Source organism: Myotis lucifugus, unplaced genomic scaffold, assembly GCF_000147115.1.
Source record: "Myotis lucifugus unplaced genomic scaffold, Myoluc2.0 scaffold_0, whole genome shotgun sequence".
NCBI lineage: Eukaryota > Metazoa > Chordata > Mammalia > Chiroptera > Vespertilionidae > Myotis > Myotis lucifugus.
The window spans coordinates 49,007,849-49,029,649 of NW_005871048.1; the positions used below are offsets into that span (position 1 = coordinate 49,007,849).

Below are 21,801 nucleotides of genomic sequence, written 5' to 3' on the forward strand. Positions count from 1 at the left end.
GACGTCACCGCCTGGGGTCCACCCCCAGCCTCGCAGCTGTGGGAGTCAGCATCCCCCTCCCCCGCGGCTGCTGGCGAGAGAGTAGGAGGGCAGGGACAGTCCAGCCCCAACCTCCCTTCCCTCAATTCAGGGGAGGTGCTGGGGAGGGATGGGGGCAAGGAGCTGACGAGCTAGGGAGAGGGTGGTGACAAAGAAAGCAAAAAGAAATCATGCAGAACGGGAGGTCTTGGTGGTCTGGGTCTGTAGCCTGTGACCTGGGTGCACTGAGTGTGGGGGTCCTGCCAACCCCCAGCATCACTCCTGGCCCCAAATCCTCCCAGGCACTGTGGGCTCCTTCCCCAGCCCCCAGCTCCAGCCCCAGCCCCAGCCCCAGCCCCAAGCCCTAATTGGTAGGACTATCTGGGTGGGCTGGGAAGTCAGGCCTGGTGGTAGGGGCTGCCTGGAGGGGTGGGGGTGGGGAGAGATGGGGGAGGGTAGACCTCCTTGTCTTATTCCCACACCAACTTCTCCTTGATCTTTCTTGCGTCTGTGTCTATAGAACACACACTGACTGAGCCTTCTGAGACCCGGAGGTCCCTTCAGGGGAAGGGCTGCTCCTGGGTCTCTCTTGGGGAGCAGAGAGCCTTCCGACTTCTGAACCTGCATTGAGAAGCAGGGTGCACACCAGAGGGGATTAAAAACAATCTCTAACGTCTCAGAGCTCAGCGTGTCTGCCGTGTGGGAACTTGGTTGCTGAGAGGGTGGCTGGTAGCAGACAGCCTCGCGTATTTGTCGGGGACCCCCTGGACCACCTCCCCCCAGGGGTGACTGCTCATGTCTCCAGGAATACACCCGCCTTCTGGGAGGAAATGGGTCCCCTTCTTGTTGTATTCAGTGCAGCGACATGGGTTAGTGTGCATTAGCTGTGGGAGAGGAGGCTGATGGCACAACAGCTTCTGAGAGGGAGGGATGGCACAAGGTGGCCAAGAGGTGCCCATCCTCCCAGGGGCCGCCTCCCTGTGTTGAGCTCTCTGCCCTGAGGACACTCTGGTCAGCACCGGAGGATTTAATGAAGGGGCCCAGCGTGGCCTCTGTGGGATGGGGGGCTGCTGGCCCAGGGGTAACCTGGTGTGTGTCCACCCTGTGGGGAGGAGGGTCAGACACCGTGTCTCAAGCTGGAGCTCACATTCGGGCCCTGCTGCGCTGTGGGTCTGGAGGCTCGGACCCCCTCAGAGCAGATGCTGCCCACCTCTCTCTAACAGGGGTGAGGGGGTGTCTGTGGGGAGCAGGCCCTGTGTCTGAGTGGGGCTCAGTGGGGAGGGGAGGGCAGAGCCTTGGTTTCCCTCACAATCAATGGATGAAGCTGCCTGAGTAAGAAAGCAGCACAGACCAGCGCATCCTGGAGCAAAAGTTCAGCACAACCTGCTGGTTCTGAAAGAGAAAATACTGGAGATTTACGTGCCCGCACTTATGTTTTATCCCAAGACCAGAGCAAGTGCTAGGGCTCCACCTCGGGGCCCCTGGCCCTCAGTTGCAGTGACATCACCCGTAGCTTCAGTTTGCAAATCCCAGAAATGAGGGGAAGCTGTGAGGCACTGCCCCACCCGCTCTCTACAGAGGCGAGGCCCTGAGTTCCAGACTGCACCCCTCTACTTGCCCGTCCTCTTGGCTCCGGGGTCCTCCCATAACTGCTGGGTGCCAAGGTGGATGCTGAGCCTGCAGTGGAAGGTCCCTAACCAGCTCCTGGGAGCAGGGAGCTGGACATCTGTCTGTCTGTCTGTCTGAACTCTTCCCTCCAAAGTGGAGATGGAGCCAACCTGGGGAGGGGGTGGGAATGTGGGGATGGGAGAAGCATAAGGGTGCCGCCAGCGTCACAGGGCAGGGTGGCAACGTGAGGGCCGGCAGCTTCCCGGACTGGAGCAATCAGTGCAGGAATGGATGCCTGTGGGGTGTGGGCTGCTCCACACAAGATTCCTTGAAGCCAGTGAGGCTCTGAGTGGTTTGTAGGAGGTGGGTAGAGAGCAGTTTCTGGGGAGCAGAGTTAGGGGGGGTCCTCAGGTTAGGCCCAGCCGAGATGTCCTGATCTCCCAAATGTGAGCTAGTTGTTCCCACCTGGCTGCCCTGGTCGGATATCCTGGTTCCTCCTGCCCTGTCCTCTTCCCGGGGAGGCCGAGCTGCCCCAGTGCGCCCTGGTGGCCATGGGTCAGTGTGGGACTGAAGAGGGTGGCTGTGAGGAACAGTGGGGTGAAGAATGGAGAAATGCAACTTAACAAAAGCTTGCAACTAGGCCTGGGGCCTGGGGAGGGTGCTAACTGCTCTGTTTCTGTCTGACAGCCCTGCAGGAGAAGTGCCCGCGCCAGCCAGTGGCCGGTGCCCCCTCGCCAGGAGAGAGTGGTCCTTGTGGAGGGTCGGCCGTGCTGGAGGGAAGGCTCCTGCTGGAGGTGAGCTCCCTTAACCCCTTGATCACACGCAAGGTCACAGGCCTCTCCCCGGGGCCCTGAGGCTGTGACCATTTACAATGAACTAGTTAGGGCTCTGAGGCGTCTCTGTGGATGGAGCCCCAGGATCTCTTGGGAGCAGCACACATCTGGGGGCTCAGATGCTCCAGGTGAGTGCTGGACAGAGACGACCAGCCATGGCCGGGCGTCAGATCTGAAAGCCATTTTCATTCTGCCTTCTCTGGTTTTACTTATCCATGGGAAAACCTAATAAAATACTAAGCAGGATTTTTTTTTTCCTTTCAAATTAAGGACAGGAAATTGTGTATTAAGCTTCCTGAGGTCTGGCAGGTGCGGCTGGCTGGTCCATTTATTGATATTACACGCTGATGGCGAGGGCCGGGCCGGCCCTTTCTTCTGAGATGGACACTGCCCTCCGTGATTCTGGGGTGTTTCCCTGGCCCTGCCATGTGGGCCTTTCCATGCAGGATGGGGGAGCCATGCTCTGTTTCTTAGGAGATGTAACGCTGAGGAGTTTTCTGGGTTGTGTCAGATCAGTGTTTCACAGAGTGAGGGTGTTGCTGCCTCGCTGGGGCCAAGGACTCTGAGCTCCCCAGGCCCTGGCCTGTCCTTCCTCAGCAGGGGCTGGGAGGAGGCAGCGTCCCTCCGTGGGAGGGTGTGGGGGACACAGGGAGAGAAGCCCATGGCAGGCGGCCCCATAACCAGCAGCCAAGGTGCTCCTGCAGCTCCAGGTGCTTCCCCGGGAGGAGCCGGGCTCACGTGTCCCCCCAGAGTGTCCACTTCAGACCCCGACGTCCAGAGCAGAACTGGTCCTTATGCCCCAGCCCCATGTGGTGGGCGGTTCCGTCCCCCGGGTGAAGCCCCCTCGACTCCTCTCCTCCCACATTCGGTTCATCTGTTAGGTCAGTGATGGCGAACCTATGACACGCGTGTCAGAGGTGACACGCGAATTCATTTTTTTGGTTGATTTTTCTTTGTTAAATGGCATTTAAATATATAAAATAAATATCAAAAATATAAGTCTTTGTTTTACTATGGTTGCAAATATAAAAAGAATTTCTATATGTGACACGGCACCAGAGTTAAGTTAGGGTTTTTCAAAATGCTGACACGCTGAGCTCAAAAGGTTCGCCATCACTGTGTTAGGTGATGGCTGAAAGGCAGAAATGGTGAACTGCTGGTGCCATTTAAGCCGGGTCCAGTACCCCTTCTCTAAATGCTGGCAGCAGCTTCGCTCCAGGCGCTTCTTCTGCACCCCAACCTGCTCTGTGGCAACCAGAACAGGCAGAGCCTGAAAGGAGACCCGGGCCCTGCTCCCTGCCTGATGCCCAGGCTCCTGGAATGACCTCCGTGGTCCCTGCGGCTCCTCCCCGGGGGGGGGGGGTGCAGCCTTGCAAGGGAGGATAGATGGTCCCCTGGGCTCGGCCCTCCCACAGGGACAGGTGGCTGACCATGGCCAGCCTGGGGTGGCCTCACTGACCAGAGCAGCGCCAGGCCACCTGGGGGCTGCGTGTGTGAAGTGGGGACACCAGGTGAGGCCCCACCCTCAGGCTCACTCAGCCCCTCAACCCTCCTCCTCTGTCCCCAGCTCTTCAGCCCATCTTCCCTCAGTGCTTTTCTGGGTCCCCCTGGCAGCTTCCCTGAGAAGTCTCATAAGTTCTTTAAGGATCAGCTGTCTAACCGGCTTGATCCTCATGGTCCCCACAGGAACCACATGGCCCCCAGGACCCCATGCCCCCCCCAACATCTCTGCCCTGTTGAAGGGTTTGGGTGTGCTCTCATGAGGATCAATGAGCTTATAAATTATTTCCTTTTTTAAAAATAAAAATATGTGAGGAAGTACATTCTTGCCGTCTAGTTTGCTGGGTCCGTGGGTGTTTGGGGGACTCCCGTCCTAGAGGGAGTGTGGGTTTCATTTCAGGTCTGTCTGGAACAGAGCGTGGGTCCAGCCTCAGCGTGTGTGTGTGTGTGTCGGGGAGGGGGGGGGAGGATGTCATGCTCTCGGTGGAGGAAATACTTCCATACTTCAGTATTTATCAGGTTTTCAGGAAGCAAATTCTTAAATATTATTTTTCCTTAAAAAACTTTTGTCAGTGCTATAGTAAAATTGGAGCTGGAATTGTGGCAATTTGGATTTTATTCTTGGCAAAGATAATTGGCATTACATTTTTATGATTCATGTTCAAAGTTAAGATAATAAAATCTTAATCATAAAATCTTTTAAAAACTTTTGTTCTGAGCTATAATTACAGGAGCTTATGCACAAAGTGCCCAGCCTCCCTGGTGGAGCTCAGGGGACAATTTCACATATGTTCACACATGTCCTCACCACCAACCCTCGTCCTGCTTCTCTGCTGGGTTTGCAGAGAGCAGCACCCCAGAGGCTGTCCTGTGCATCGCCACCTCCCTGTCCCCCCCCCCCACCCCCTGCCCCGTGGTTCTTCTCTGGGGGCTTGGTCTTCCCTGGAGGCCTCAGGGCCTCTGACTGAGGCTGAAGCCCAGGAACTAAGGACCAGGCCTGACTCCTGAGTGCCCACAAGCTCCCTCAGGGGCTGGGAAGTGGGGAAGGCAGAGCTCAGCCCCATTATCTGCCACTGATTTTCTGAGTTCTGCCCAGTGTGTGTGGATGTTTTTGGAGCTACCCTCCTGGGTGGGACGTCTTCCTTGGAAAAGGCTGAGGGGTCGGGTCCACTGCCCATCTGCTCAGGGCACTGCAGGCTGTCCTGGTGCCCATCCTGCCCATTGGCCACCAGCCAGGTCGGAATAGTGCTCTCCACGCCGCATTTGAGAGCATGAGATCTCTAAATGTTCTTGAAGCCTCATTCATTCTGCCGCCTCTTGTTTATGGTTCTCTGTGGCCCACAGGAAGTTTCTGGGAGCTTCCTTTGGTTGCCGTCAGGGAGGTTATGTGGTGAGTGTCCTCTTTCACCTGCTGATTCTCAAACTTTGGGTGAGAGACTCTTCATGAAGTTTAAAAGTATTCCCAAACAGAGCAAAAGAAGCAGATTAAGCAACAATAACAAGAAAATCCCAGCTTTTATTTCTAATCTTCAATCTCTCGAAGACAGACCAGAAAAAAGGGAGAGGTTTATGGCAGGGCATTAATTCATAAAAAAATTCATAAAAATATTAGAGCTGGCGCAGACTTTAGAGTGCCTGTGGTCTAATGCCTGTTATTTCAAGATGAAGAAACCAGGGTTTGCAGCTGTTAGGGGCTGGTCCAGGGTCCCCGTTGAGGCTGGGGCTGGAGCTGGACTCAGACCCGTGTTTCTTTGTCTGAGTTTAGTGGCTCTTGGGCCCAGTGGCTCCAAGCCCTTAGATCCCCTGGGAACCCAGGAGAGACAGACAGACAGGCAGACAGACAGAGCTGCCACCCAGTGAGCACTTTGGCACAGGTGCTGCGTATGGCCTGGGGCTGGGAGCTTGGTGGGAAGAGGAAACCAGGAGCGGATGTGGTGGGATAGAGGGTCCTGGCCGTGCGTGCACACACACACGCACACACACACACACACACACACACACATTAGATGTGAATAGAGCAACGCTGTGAGCTTTGAGCAGGGTCAGGGTGCCTCCGTTTTCATTTCTACTTGTAAGGTGGGCTGCAAGGCCATTGTGTTTAGTGCGGAAATGATCATGTTCGCAGGAACTGTGAACTTGGGCCTGGGGGGTGGAGTCAGATTGATGGTATGACTGCTTGACTCTGGCTGGAGTTCAAGTGCATTGTGGCTGCATGATACATTTTCTGAAATTTTTATTTTTAATTGAATTTACTGTGGTTACATTGGTTAATAAAATAGGTATCAAGTGTACAATTCTTATATATTCTATTGTGTATTCACCATCCAAAGTCTAGTTTCCTTCCATCATTATTTATCTCCCCTTTCCACTCTTCTACCTCCCCCTTTCCCTCTGGTAATCACCATACTGTCCTCTGTGTCTATGAGGTTGTTTTTATGTTTTTTTCATTTAATCCCTTCTCCAGTTTCACCCAGACCCTCTCCCCTCCGACAGCTGTCAGTCTGTTCTCTGTATCTCTGAGTCTGTTTCTATTTTGTTTATTTTGTTCATTAGATTCCACATATAAGTGAAATCATATGGTACTTGTCTTTCTCTGACTGGCTTATTTCACTTAGCATAATACTTTCTAGGTCCAGCCATGTTGTCAGGAAATGTAAGATTTCCTTCTTTTGCCGGAACCGGTTTGGCTCAGTGGATAGAGCGTCGGCCTGCGGACTCAAGGGTCCCGGGTTCGATTCCGGTCAAGGGCATGTACCTGGGTACATGATCGAGGCAGCTGATCGATGTTTCTCTCTCATCGATGTTTCTAACTCTCTCTCTCCCTTCCTCTCTGTAAAAAATCAATAAAATATATTAAAAAAAAAAGATTTCCTTCTTTTTCGTGGCTCAGTAGTATTCCATTGTGTAAATGTACCACAGCTTTTTTATCCACTTATCTACTGATGGGCACTTAGGTTGCTTCCAGACCTTGGCTGTTGTAAATAGCACTGCAATGAACAGAAGAGTGCATATATTCTTCTGAATCAGTGTTTTGGGTTTCTTTGGATATATTTTCAGAAGTGGAATCACTGGGTTATAAGGCAGTTCCATTTTTAATTTTTTGAGAAGCTCCATACTGTTTTCCATAGTAGCTGCACCAATCTGCATTCCCACCAACAATGCATGAGGGTTCCCTTTTCTCCACATCCTCACCAACACTTCTCATTTGTGGATTTATTGATGATAGCCACACATTTTGACAGGTGTGGGGTGATATCTCATTGTGGTTTTAATTTGCATTTATCTGATGATTAGTGACATTAAGCATCTTATCATATATCTATTGGCCATCTGTATGAAGTGTCTATTCAGGTCCTTTGCCCATTTTTTTTTTTTTAAAAAATTGGATTATTTGCTTTTTTGGTGTTGAGTTGTTTAAGTTCTTTATACATTTTGGATATTATGTATTATTGGTGAATATATTCTCCCACACAGTCTTTAATCTTTTAACCTTTAGTATGATATTAGCTTACATTTGTTTTATTGTGTTGTTTTGTTTTTTGTAGCTATCTTATATAAGATTAAGAAATTTCCCTCTCTTTCTTGTTTTCTGAGAGTTCTTATTATGAATGAATGTTAACTTTTGTCAAAGGCGTTTTCTGTATCTATCGAGATGAGCATGGTATTTCTTCTGTTAATATTATGAATTCTGTTGTCTGATTTTCACATGTTGAGCCCACCTTGCATGCTCAAGATAAATCTTATTGCTGGATTACATTTGCTTATATTTTGTGGGAATACTTGTGTTTATGTTCATGAGAAATATTTTTGTACTTTTCTTTCTTGTAATGTCTTTGTCTGGTTTTGCTATGGTAATGCAGGCTTCAAATTAGTTGAGAGTATTCCCTTCTCTTCTGTTTTCTGGAAGAGATTGTGTAGAATTGGTATTATTTCTTCCTGAAGTGTTTGATGAAATTCATCAGTGAAAACAACTGGAATGGAAGTTATTGTTTTTTTTAAAAAATATATCTTTATTGATTTCAGAGAGGAAGGAGAGGGATAGAGAGTTAGAAACATGGATGATGAGAGAGAAACATCGATCAGCTGCCTCCTGCACACTCCCTCCTGGGGATGTGCCCACAACTGAGGTACATGCCCTTGACCGGAATCAAACCTGGGACCCTTCAGTCCGCAGGCCGGCGCTCTATCCACTGAGCCAAACCGGTTAGGGCTGGAAGATTTTTGTAAAGATGAATTCAACTTCTTAAATAGATATAGGACTGTTCAGGTTATCTATTCTAGTGTGAATTTCAGTAGTTAGGGTCTTTCAGCAAATTGGTTCATTTCATCTATTTTATTGAATTTGTAGATACAGAGTTAGTTGTCCATGGTTTTCCCATATTGTTCTTGTAATGCCTATAGTTTCAATAGTGGTGTCTCCTCTTTTATTCCATTGATAATATATATCTTCTTTAAATTTTTCTTAATCAATTAGATTAGAGGTTTACCAGTTTTATATTTTTTTCAAAGATAAAAGTATTGGTTTCATTGATAGTTGCTATGGACTGAATAATTATATGCCCCCCCCCCAAAAAAAAACAGAAAATTCATATGCGGAGATCTAATCCCCAATATGATAGTGTTTAGATGTGGGGCCTTTGGAAGGTGATTAGGTAATGAGGATGGAGCTCTCATCAATGGGATTAGTACTCATATAAAAGAGGCCCCAGAGAGATCTCTTCCCCTTCTGCCATGTGATGTTACAGCAAAAAAAGACGGTCATTGATGAATCAGTAAGTGGGCCCTCTCTAGACTCTGTCATTGGGCGAGGTATTCTGTAAACCTCAGTTACATCCAGTTGGTTGATAATGTTCTAATCTTGTATATCCTTGTTGATTTTCTATCTAGTCTCAACCTTAAAGACAAGGGTTAACCTTTTCCAGTATAATTGTGGATTTTTAAACTTCTCTCAGTTCTATCAGTTTTTGCTTTATGTAGTTCGAAGTTGTGTTGGAGGGTGCATACTCATTTAGGGTTATGTTGTCTTCGTGAATTGACTGTTCTGTTGTTATCATTATGTAAAATGATTCTTTATTGCTGATAATTTTCCTTGTTCTAAAGTCTAGTTTGCCTGATACTAACATAGCCACTCTGCCTTTTCTTTTACTAATGTTCGCTTGGCATATTTTACTCCACCTTCTTACTTTTAATCCATTTATGTTATATTTAAAGTGCATTTCTTTTTCTTTTTTTAAAACATGCATCTTATTATTTATTTAGATGTTAAATTCTTGCACTGGATTTTTACAGGTTGGTGAACACTGACAAGTTATTTCTCTCACAGAACTATAACCACACCTTCCCAGACAGTATAAATATATGGTTGAACTAACATTAATACACATCACCATTTTATCAATTACATAATAAAACAAATTATCACATATCCAAATATTAAGTTACACATGTGTAACACTATCATATTGGGGATTAGATCTCCGCATATGAATTTTCTTTTTTTGGCATATAAAATATTAAATGTCTGCTCAATTCATTAGCAGAAACCCACTTTTTTTTTTTTTTTTTTGCAAGAGACGGTGGGTCCTAGCCAGTTTTGCTCAATGGATAGAGCATCAGTCTGTGAACTGAAGGGTCCCAGGTTCGATTCCAGTCAAGGGCACATGCCCAGGTTGCAGGCTCAATTCCCAGTAGGGGGCGTGCAGGAGGCAGTCAATGATTCTCTCTAATCATTGATGTTTCTATCTCTTTCTCTCTCTCCCTGCCTCTCTGATCAATAAAAATATATTTTTTTAATAGAGAGGGTGGGAAGAGGGAAAAAACACACACTTCAAACAAAAATAAGTTGATCAACAACTTCAGAAAGTCTGAAAAACCCACAAGAATTTTTATGATTAAGAATTGTTTTTAATTGTTTTTATGATTAAGAATTGTTTGTTTTAATATCAAAGCATCTCTATCTTTAAAAAATATTTACTAAATTAAAGAGCATATTCTGTGTTCTGCACAAAACAAACGCCAAATTTTACTAAAAATACTTACTAGCTCCTCCCATTCTTTTCTCAGGCCCTCCCTGTAAGTCGCACCCCACGTGCAAACCTTAAAATTAATATGAGGCTTTCTGTCTAGACCAGGGGTGGGCAAACTTTTTGACTCGAGGGCCACAATGGGTTCTTAAACTGGACTGGAGGGCCGGAACAAAAGCATGGATGGAGTGTTTGTGTGAACTAATATAAATTCAAAGTAAACATCATTACATAAAAGGGTACGGTCTTTTTTTTTTTTAAGTTTTATTCATTTCAAACGGGCTGGATCCGGCCCGCGGGCCGTAGTTTGCCCACGGCTGGTCTAGACACATTAAAGACATGTGCTTCTGTACAATGTAGATTTTCAAAAGGGAGGTTTTCCCCTAACAGCACAAGGTGAGATTTATAGAAAGACAAGACTTGGTATAAAAATTTTTTAGAAGTTGAGCAAACCTGTCGTATACTTGTATGAATGTGGGAGATGTGAACATAAGGGGAGCAGGCAAAGATAGGCCCTACTTTCTGTGTTTGAAATGACTGAAAGGAAAAACCACATAAGGTCATGAGTGTTCAGAGTTCCTGGGATTGTTAGCTCTGTATGAAACTAAAAATATACACGTATTGTGCTGGACATTTGGGCACCTAATCTTTCTAAAGCTCTTATATTGATAAGATTCTGGCACTGGAAATAGATTTAAACACATACCTCAATACTTAATGATTTCAAGAAAAGTTCATTGGTACAAATGATAAACACATTTTAAATGCTGAACAGTAAGAATCTTTTGCTAAGTGTCAAAATAAGTTGATCGTCACCCAAACATAGAGGTTGCTATTCTATCAAGCTTGTGGCCTGGGAAAACTGCTTTTCAATACTCCTAAGGAAGCTTCGTTAGACTTATGCACCAAGCTGACATGTTGGCTAACATGTATGACAAATGAGGTCCTGTCTTAATTTCTACTTCCAAGGCAATGGCATCGGGCGCCCGTTTTATTGAATGCAACAGTTGTTTCTGTGGCCATTGGAGTCTTTGAAATGCAGCCACAGTTTAGGATGATACTTCTCCACTGAGTGATTCCATAGGTTGCTCAGTGTCACATCCTATGGAAGGGCAGAGCAGGGATTGGCCCCCACCGCCCCTCTCCGTGGGACTCTGCAGGGCTCTGGGCTGAGAATGCCCTGCCCAAGGCGGCCCAGTGCGGGGCTGGTGGCAGGGCCAGGGGCCGTCCCACTGTCAGGAGAGATGAGGATCTTGAGTGGAGTGACCCTCCCAGTCCCACAGAATGCTCTCCAAGAGCTTCAGTGTCAAACCTCGAAGCCGAAGCGCTGGGGGAACTGGAATGGGCAGCTTCTGTCAGGCCTGCGATGCAGTCCCCAAGGCCTCCAGTTCCTGCTCAGACTGAACCGGGAAGGTGGCTGGGTGCCTGGCTGCCAGTTCTCAGGACTGAACCCTTATTGTAGAGGATTTCCTCTGAGCATCTCACATAGCAGAGGAAACGGAACCTAGTTAGAAACCCATGGGTGACAGGCCTGAGTAATGACACCCAGAATGGAAGGCTGGATGGCGACCCATGGACAAGGGTCCTTCTGGGGACACTGCTGGGCAGGATGCTCCCCAGGAATCAAGGTCCATGCAGGCAGCTGGGTCTGGGTGCTGCAGTCCTGGCTCTTCAGGAAAACCAGCCATCACATAAAGTTTGGTGACGATGCTGATGAGGGTCCTGGGGGTGAGAGGTAGGGGTGAGGGGGTGAGTGGGCACTTGGGTATGAGCGGGACTTGTCAGCAGATCAGGCTGAAGGCACACATTTTCAAGGGAAAAGCTGTGAATTCAGGCAGTGTTCGTGATAGTTTCATAATTTCACAGAAAGTCCTTGAAAACCAAAGAGAAATAGCCATGGAGGTCACTGGGAACAGTGGTGAGCAGGGCCTGGACCCTGGACCCTGGACGCTGGGCACATACCTAGGTTGCAGGTTTGATCCCTGGCCTGGTTGCATGCATGCAGGAGGCAACCAATAGATGTGTCTCTCTCATGTTGATGTTTCTCTCTCTCTCTCTTCTACTTCTACTCCTTCCCTCCCTTCTACTCTTTCTAAAAATCAATGGAAAAAATATCCTCAGGGAAAAAAAAATATCCTCAGGTGAGGATTAATAATAATAAAAAAAAAGATGTCATTAAGCTCCTCAGAGAGAACTGAAGGTCGACAAAATGAAAACTGGTTTCTGTAAAAGGGAATATTCAGAAACTTTAAAAAAAGAGAGAGAGAGATCAACAATTAAAAGCATGAGAGCAAAACTTAGAAATATGTAGGAGGGTCAGAAATTAAAGTTGAGCCTGGCCAGTGTGTCTCAGTGGTTGAGCATCAACCTGTGAACCAGGAGGTCATGGTTCGATTCCCAGTCAGGACACATGCCCGGGATGCAGGCTCGATCCCCAGTGTGGGGCGTGTGGGAGGCAGCCGATCAATGATTCTCTCTCATTATTGATGTTTCTATCTCCCTCTCCCTCCCTCTCTGAAATCAATAAAAACATGATTTTTTAAAAAAGAAAGAAATTAAATTTGAAGGGGTCTTTCTAAGAGTAAAAGAAAAGTAGGGAAGAAGGGGAGGAGAAAGTCAGGCAGACTGCCAGACCCCACAAGACCTGAGTAATCTGTTCCAGAAAGATCAGAGGGAAGGAAACCGGCAAGGAAGCAACCAGAAGGCTTCCCAGAACCGAGGACCGAGTTTCCGGCCCAGAGGTCCCACTGGGTGACTAGCACAATGGCTGAAAGGATGAGGGTGTTCGCCTTTGTGAAATCCTACACCTGGGACAATGGGAAGCCCTCTGTGCTCCCAGAGAGAGGAGCAGGTTCAGGACGCGTCCATGGGCCGCTGGAGGCTGGACCGCCAGGAGGACTTGCCTACAAAACACTGGAGGGAGTGCTTTCTCACCTGGGACCTGCACACACCTGTTCCTTCGTCGGAGAGGAGGTGGCATCAGGACAGCTTCTGACATCCGGGGCTCAAAGGTTTCCCTCCTCCGTAGGGCCTCTCAGGAGGAGGGTCTCTCCACCAGAACCAGGGTGATGAGGAGGGGAGTGGGGCAGGCTTCCAGGAGATGGTGGACAGGACACCTACAGAGGGAAGGCTTTACTCCACCCGGGAAGATTTGGGGGGGCAAGTTAGGGACCGTGTAAATAAGGCAATACACAGGCATTTGTTAACTCTAGGCCCAAAGATTGTCGAGGGACAGTGAAGTGTTCAACGTGCATCCGCCTGGCTCAGCCGAGAAGAGTCTGTGATAACACAAACACTGCACCTCAATTTAAGCAAAATTATGACACAGCTAAATTAGGACGGGGAGGGGAAGCGAGCGTGCGAGCGTGTATGGTGGGCAGGTACACGTGGCAGCTAGCCAACTGTGACGTCTGAATCCTGGGAAATGGAGAGCAAGCTGTTATGTAAGCCAGCAGCTCAGCGAGCTGGTCTGCCCACCTCCTCCCCCCCCCCCCCCCCCCCGGCCCCACAAAGGAGGGGATGAGGTTCCAGCCCCTGCCTCTAAACAGCCCCACCACCGCAGGGCAGGAGCTTCAAGCCACAGCTCCTAGGAGCGGAAGCTGTGGGACAGGGTCAGGCACGGACTGCTAATTTCAACAGGCGTGGGGTGCCCCATGCCTCTTTTTTTTCTTTTCTTTTCTTTCTTTTCTTTTCTTTTCTTTCTTTCTTTTTCTTTCTTTCTTTCTTTCTTTCTTTCTTTCTTTCTTTCTTTCTTTCTTTCTTTCTTTCTTTCTTCTTTCTTTCTTTCTTTCCTTTCTTTTCTTTCCTTTCTTTTCTTTTCTTTCTTTTTTTTTTTTGTCCCGGGCATCTTAGAGCTTACACATTTGACTTTAACCCTTTTGTTATGAGTTTGTCCACAGCTTTCTCTGGGTTCCTTGCCGCTTGATACATCTTTTGCATTCTTTTCCTTTCAGCTCTTCTTCTCTGTTTGAGTCTGCCTCCTGCAGACGAACAGGAGGCACCCTTCCCCCAAACGTTCTCCCAGTGGTTATTTTAACCTATTTGTACTTCTTGTAATCACTCTAATTTGTGGGCTGATTTCTGTCATCATATTTCCTATTTCCCATTTACTGTCCTTTCATTAGTTTCCTTTTCTCTCTCTAGCTCCCCATTTATAGATTGAACTTTCATATGCTTTTGTTCTTTCGGGTTGCCTTTAGCATAAGCCCTTTTCATGTTGGTTTTATCTGATTTATTAGACTTACCAGTGTTGGCATTTCCCCAACAAGACTTGCCCCCGGCATATGCTTGGGTCTTCTGGTTCCCTGCCCCTCACCCCACCCCCCTCCCCCGCTCCCACTTGCACATTGATTTGGTCTAGAAGCTGAGTCCTGGATGGCACAGGTTCTTGTCTTTGTTCCTAGCTTTTTAAAAGACTCCTCTTTAAAGTTTACTGGGATTTGGTCGCCATCCTTGTCATGTCTTGCAGCTCGGATGTGTTTCTCTTCGAGTGATTCCCCCAAAGTGTCTTCCTTGTGGGTCTGGGTGTGAAATCTTCCTTGGTCCCCCCGTGCTGAAATGTTGTTACACCTTCACATCTGGATAATAATTGGGCTGAATATACAATTTTAGGTTCAAAGTTTTTATCCTTCGACATTGAAAAATATTGTCGCGTGATTTGCAGTGTCCTTGTGGCTGCAGGTGTGGAGCAGCCTGAGGGGTTCGATTCCCGTTCGTTCTTGCCATCTCTCCCAACTTTGGGATTCTTTCTTTGGCTTTGATGTTCTTACATTTCTTTCTTTTAAAGAAAGATTTTCTATTGATTTTTAGAGAGAGAGGGAGAGAGAAACATTGATATGATCGGCTGCTTCCTGCACGCCCCTCCCTGGGGATCGAGCCCCCAACATGGGCATGGGCCCTGACCGGGAATTGAACCAGCAACCCTTTGTTGCACAGGACGAGCCACACCAGCCAGGGCAGATATTTTTAAATTTCACTGTGTCCTTTGCCCATGTCACCTGTGTGGTGCTCTGCGCTCTGTCCCTCTGAGCTGTTCCGTCGTTCATACAACCTTGTTCCCTCTGCGTCATTGTTTCATCGACTGGAGCTGCAGTTGTCCAGGTGCTGGCCCTTCTACACCGTCCTCTCCTGACCGGCTTCTCTTATATTCTGTCTGGCACCCCCCTCCCCAGTTGCCTCAGGGGGTGGTAGACCCATCAGTCCAAACCCCTCAGCTGTTTTCCCTTTCACCATTTCCATTCCTAGTATTTCCAGTTGATTTGTTTGTACCACTTTTTGTTCTTGTTTCATTTTGCTGGTAGCTTTTCTTACCTCCTCAAATATCTGTATTTGAATCATGCTTGTCTCAGCTCTTTGGCGTCTTCTCTGTGCTGCCCACGTGCTGGGCATCTCCCGGGCTCCTGTGTGCTCTGTTCCTGCAGGTGTCTGACACCAGCTCCTCTGGTTAGCTGTGTGTGTTAGCTGAGGGTCAAGGGTCGGAGAGGAGGGGAGGGAAGGTGCTGGGTGGCGATTTGCCTCCCCTTCAGAAAGGGGCACAGTAGGAGGAGCCCCCGGCCTGGGGTTTGCACCAGAAGAGGAGGAGAGGTGGGTACCTGGAGGGCAGCTCAGCTCTGCACCTCCAGCCCTGCCCTGTGGTCCCACCAGGCAGCGACTGTCCCCAGACAACGGGGAGGGGCAGCAGCGTAACATAGAACAGATTTCTCCCACCTGTTCTCTGCCTCCCCAAAGCCCCTGCAGGTTGCAACCTCCAGTCTCCTCCTCACCCAGCCCAGGCTGCCTTGGGCGACTGGGAGGAGTTGGGGGCCCACCTGCCCATCTTTGTGGCCCTCTCACCCTCAGACAATTGCATCCTTCAGGAACTGCTCTCAAGTGCTGTGGCTGCTTCATGGCAGGGAGTCAAGCCTGAGTGTACTGTTTGTGGGATCTATAAACAGCCAGTGATTCCGCTCCCCAAGCAGGAACGCCGTTCGCACGCACGCTGGCTGGCCGAGGAGAGGCCCAGCGAGTGATCTGGCTCCAGGAGGCCGAGCCAGCTGCCTGACACCCGCGGGTTGGTGCCCGCTTGCTCGCTGGCTCGCGTGACTAGCGGGCCTTGGCCTTGTGTTGTTGCTTGGTGACCTTGGCAACGGCTCCCAGGGGACTTCTCTGCTCCCCGCTGCCCTTTATTCCGGAGGAGCAACAAGGGGCTGTGAGAATTGTTCCTTTTCCCTCTTTTTTTCCTCTGCCATGACCTTGACAAATCCATCTCTGAAATGCTTGCTGCTTATTTTTTTGCCACAGGACTGGAAGAGATCAGGATATTCAAGGGATTGGCCAAAGGAAGTCCTGGCTTTCTCAGATGCCCCTTCTCCCCCAAAAGGGGCTGAGGGTGGCAACAGTGTCAGTGGCCAAGCCGGCCTGGAGGCATGGGCACCTCAGACCCTATCTGTGAAGTGGCAGGTGCACGTTGCGTGACGTTCGGTAATTGAATGTAGATGTGATTATTTTCCCCTTTTAAAAAAGTGCAGCCTTAAGCTTGGGGCCAAATCCCTTTTTCCACTTGGAAAAGTGATCTCATTTTCCATGTACCATGTTTAAAAAAAACACACACACAAAACTATTGTAGGATTAAAAAGAGAGAGAGAGAAAACAAACAAATGCTCGCGATGCATATTTGAAGGATGGTCCCACATGTGTAAAAGTATTTGGCGCGAGGACTCTGGACCAGAAAGTCAGTCTGATATTGAATCCATATGACTCGGCAAACAGCATTTTATGGTCTTTCATCTTTTTTTTAAATTTCTGCTTTGTGAGTTAAAATTAAGGTTGTTTTGGTTGTGACTAATCTCATAAAATCTTTTTTAAGAAGGCATTTTATATGCTCAAGCCTTGAGCATTTCTTTGCTCTTTGAACTATTATTAGTAGGACATCAGTACGCTGCAACCTCAGCATTGGGAGAAGCTGTGGGGGAACCGGTGCCAGGCCCGGGTGCCCACTTCCTCTACCCGGGCTGCTCCCCAAGTTGATGGGCATGGAGGATAGGGCTGCCCAGAACCTGCAGGTGGCTGCACCCCTTCAGCTTGCCCAGGAGATGGACTTGAGGTCCCTCGAGGTCACTGTTGTCCAGCACTCGTGTGTGATTGGACTCTGACCACTGCCCTTTTAGCATATGTTCCCTGGACCACACGGCCTGCTGATTACATCAGGTTTTCACTTTTTAGCGATTTGCTGTGGTAGCCAATAGTTGCTCTGAGAGTCTATTAGAGTTGACACCTTATCTTCCAACACCTTCTCGGTGGAGCCCAGCATTGCCCCACCCTACCTCTGCCCAGATCCTGGGGAAGGGGCTGCAAGGGACTGATGGAGTCGATGTTAGATGGGCAGCCTGCAGGGTCCCCCATCCTGGGATGTTGTTGCTGGCTCCTGATCAGGCATGAGCTGCTGTGGTGACAGCACTCCATCCACTGAGCACCTGTGAGAGCCAGGCATTGAGCTTTCCTGGTTTATCGGAGCGCACCCCTGTCACCACCTGGGAAGTGGATGGTGCCAGCCCTGTTCTCCCTGCCCAGGCCTTCAACCTCCATCCTCCATCACTGCCAGCCCCAGAGCCTCAGCTGTGCCCAGGTCCCGCCGAGCACGGGGTGGGAACGATGTGTGCACGAGTTCCCATCAAGTCCAGGTGAGCGGGAACGCCGGGGTTTCTGAGATGAAGCACGTTGAAACCATCACAGGACGGCCATGAGATGCAGGCTGCATGCCAGGGCACCATCTGTTCTTTTACAAAGATTTACAGCTCTGCAGGGTGGCAGTGCGTTTAAACCTCCGGATGAACCTCTTATATCCCAGGCAGAGTGGCAGGGAAGAGCAAAGTGTTGTTGGAATGAATGTCATGCTTACCTCAGATACCTTGCTTCTTGAAAATGCACTCACTGTCTTACTGGTACCCCGATTGTCACAGCAGCATCATTCACAGTAGCCAGAAGTGGAAGCAACCCAAGTGTCCATCGATGGGTGAAGGGAGAAGCACAATGTGATCCATCCACACACTGGAATATTACTCAGCTCTAAAAAAGGAAGGAAATTCTTATATACGCTACATGAACCTTGAGGACATTATGCTGAGTGAGATAAGCTGGTCCGAAAAGGATACATCCTGTGTGAATGTGAGACCCTTAGAGTTGTCCAATTCATAGAGACGGAAGGTAGGAGGCCAGGTGCCAGGGCTGGGAAAAGGGAATGGGGAGTTAGTGTTTAATGGGCACAGAGTCTCAGTTTGAGAAGATGGAAAAGTTCTGGAGATCATGGTGGTTATGGCTGCACAACAATGTGAATATGCTTGATGCCAACAAACTGTACACTTAAAAATGGTTAAAGTGGTGAGTTTTATGGTATATATATCGTACCATAATTTAAGAAATTTAGTTTAAAAAACTGTCATATGCCGAAACCGGTTTGGCTCAGTGGATAGAGCGTCGGCCTGCGGACTGAGGGGTCCCGGGTTCGATTCCGGTCAAGGGCATGTACCTGGGTTGCAGGCACATCCCCAGTGGGGGATGTGCAGAAGGCGGCTGATCGATGTTTCTCTCTCATCGATGTTTCTGACTCTCTGTCTCTCTCCCTTCCTCTCTGTAAAAAATCAATAAAATATATTTTTTAAAAAAAACTGTCATAGCCCTACCCGGTTTGGCTCAGTGGATAGAGCATCGGCCTACGGACTGAAGGGTCCCAGGTTTGGTTCCGGTCAAGGGCATGTACCTTGGTTGCGGGCACATCCCCAGTAGAGGTGTGCAGGAGGCAGCTGATCGATGTTTCTGTCTAATCAATGTTTCTAACTTTCTATCCCTCTCTCTTCCTCTCTGTAAAAAAATAAATAAAATATAAAAAAAACTGTCATAAAAAATGCACGGCCTTGGCTGGGTTGGTGGTCTGAGGGACACAGAAATCTGGCCGTAGTGGGTCCCAGCGTGGTCACAGGTGCTAACGGTAAAGGCACTTAGGGACAACCTCTGGGCTGGGGCAAGTGGATGAGCCGGTCTTATTTTTAGGTAAAATGTCTCTGAAGTGGCCCAGGACACAGCTGTGGGGAACATCCACACTCAATGATTGACAGGCAGGGGAGCTGAGCCTTGGAGCCCAGGACTGATCTGTTTAGGAGAACAACCCACATAGTGCAGCTTTCGCACCCTCCACTCGGCCCGCTTCATGTCCCAGAGTCTGACCCAAATGCCAGGGTAAGAGCTGTGTCCTGTCTGCACTCATCAGACCAAGCAAATCGGGTCTTTTTGTTAAATGATATGAACAAGAAAATCTCAAATGTTTCGCAGGTTTTTCGCTAAGAAATACTGTGTGTCTGAGAGCAGAGGCCCTGGGGAGACTGTGGCACATTCACAACTCCGGAATAACCCCGTAGGACGAGGCCCCGGCAGACACTGCACGTCCCACTCTACTCAGATGTTAGGACAGTGGGACCAGGCACTTCTCTGTGGAGCCGCACAGAAATTGAAACGACAAATAGCACAGTCTGTTTAGTTCCCGGAGACACTGTGCCGGACGCCTATGTTGACGGGTCAGCTTCCCATTCTTTAGAAGTACATCGGGGTCCAGGGATGGGTTGCTGATAATGGGCTTCGGGATGATTTGTGGTCATCGTCTCTGGCTGGACCATTTAAAGCGGCCACCGCAGCTGCAGTGCGGCATGAGCTGGGATTTCTTGTTCAGAAAACTCAGCACAAGGGTCTAAATCACACTGTGAAGTCACTGCCCTGGTGTTTGCATCTCTGTGTCAGGAAAGTGATCTGAACCATTGAAATAAAGCAACAAGCCCAGCCAGAGTGGGGCTCAGTTGGTTGAGCATCGTCCCATTCACCGAAAGGTTGCCGGTTCGTTCCCGGTCATAGCACATACCTGGGTTGCAGGTTTCACCTCTCTCTCTCTCTGTGTCTCTCTTTCCCTCTGTCTCTTGTTCTCCTTTCCTCTCTCTAAGAATGTCCTTGGCTGAGGATTAGAAAAGAAGATGGAAGGGAAGGGAAGGGAAGGGAAGGGAAGGGAAGGGAAGGGAAGGGAAGGGAAGGGAAGGGAAGGGAAGAAGGTAACAACTTGGATGGCACCTTTCCATTTAAGGATCATCAGGAACTTAATTTTGCATCTAACAGCCACCAGGTCCTGACTGCCTGGGGTCATCTCGCTTCCCAATAGTTTTTAGGCTGGTTTTAACATCTCACTGCTTCCCTCTCGAGTAGAACTGTATTTTCATGAGCACCGTGGCCTTTCCTTTCTGAATGATGCCTTCATGGTTGAAGTGTTGGAACGAGAGAGCAGTCAGGCTTCACTCTCTCCGTCCACGTAACCAGTTGTCCCAGATACATCTGTGTAAAGGACTTCCTTCCCCCACTGGCCTGAGCCAGCGCCTCCACTGAAGACTGCCTGTCTGTCCATACACCATGCAGCCTTAGTTACCATGGCCTTCGAGTCAGTCGGGAAGGCAGTCAGCATAAGTCCTACAGTTTGGTTCTTTACCAAGATTGCTTTGGCGAGTCTGGACCCTTTGTATTTCCATATAAATTTTAGAATTAGCCTGTCAATTTCTACAAAAAAGAAAAACTCTACTGTGATAGGATTGGGATTGCTTTATATCTATAGATTAATTTAGAGGGACTTTCCATCAGGAACTTGCATATCTCAGTGTGCTTACATCTCCTCTCTGCACTGTCATTGCTTTCAGCATGTAGGTCTTGCACATGTCTTATTAGATTTTTTCCTATTTATTTTTTAAAATCTTTATTTCATCTGGGCCTGAAGTCGTCTTTGTGGGATAGTTTTGATTACAACTTCAATTTGTTCAATAGATATTGGGCTATTTAGATTTTCTAGTTCTTTTTATATGACTTTTCTTAGTGTTTTTCAAGAAATGTGTTCATTTCATTTAAATTGCTTACTTCATTGAATATCAGTCTTACTATTCTTGTAATATTTGTAGAATCTGTAATAATGTAGTCTTTAAAATTCCTGGTGTCAGTAATTTGTGTTTTCCTTGATCAAGCTTGCTAGGGGTTTACAATTTTATTAATCTTTCGAAGGACCAAAGTTTTATTTTATTGATGACCTTTACTATTTGACTGCTTTAGAAAAATTTCCTTGATTTTTACTCTTATTCTTACTTTTCTTTCCTTCTACTTACCATGGATTTCATTGGCTTTGTTCCCTAGTTTCTTGAGGGAAGGTTCTATACTTTTCCTTTTGAAACAGTCATTTTAGGCTCACTGGGACTTCATGTTGCCTTTCTGCTTATAAATAACTTGAAGTTTACCAGTCTCCTGTGTCCTCATCAAGTCGAGGGCATGGGTTGTTCAGCTTTGCTTGTTCCTGTTGCTCTCCATCATGTTTTAGATGTGTGGGGATTGGATCTCTGTGTCTGCCATTATCCTAGGCTGCCTAGAAATATCCAGTATCAGTAATTTAAATGCTCTTAGAAGTTTATAAACCCCAATGGGAAAATTAGCACATGACCTACATGGACAGTTTACTGAAGAAGAAATACAAGTTACCGATAACTGTATGAAATGTTTTCAATCTCATTGATAATGAAAGAAATGAAAATCCTAGTAATGGTAAAATAATTTATCACTCAGCAAATTGGCAAAGGTTTAAAAAAGAAAATTAAAAAAGAGAAAATACCCAGATTGTCAAGAATTAAGAGAAGTATTATGATATACTGTGGATGGCCACACACTTAATGAGTGTTAATTTAAGTCTCTAAATGTCTGTGTTTTAAAGATACAAGTTGAAATATTTATGAACTCCACTGACTGGGTGTCTCAACCTCCCTCACCTCCAGCTTCTG

General features: G+C 47.9%; 1 protein-coding gene across 2 annotated transcripts in view; it reads left to right on the top strand.

Moving 5' to 3' along the window:
• Positions 1-21,801, top strand: part of AHRR (aryl-hydrocarbon receptor repressor) — a 70,311-nt gene that overhangs the window by 31,006 nt on the left and 17,504 nt on the right. For both annotated transcript variants that reach the window (XM_023751812.1, XM_006081438.3), the window contains exon 4: positions 2,314-2,420. In XM_023751812.1, the coding sequence (XP_023607580.1) occupies positions 2,314-2,420 (107 nt within the window). The remainder of the gene's footprint in view (positions 1-2,313; positions 2,421-21,801) is intronic.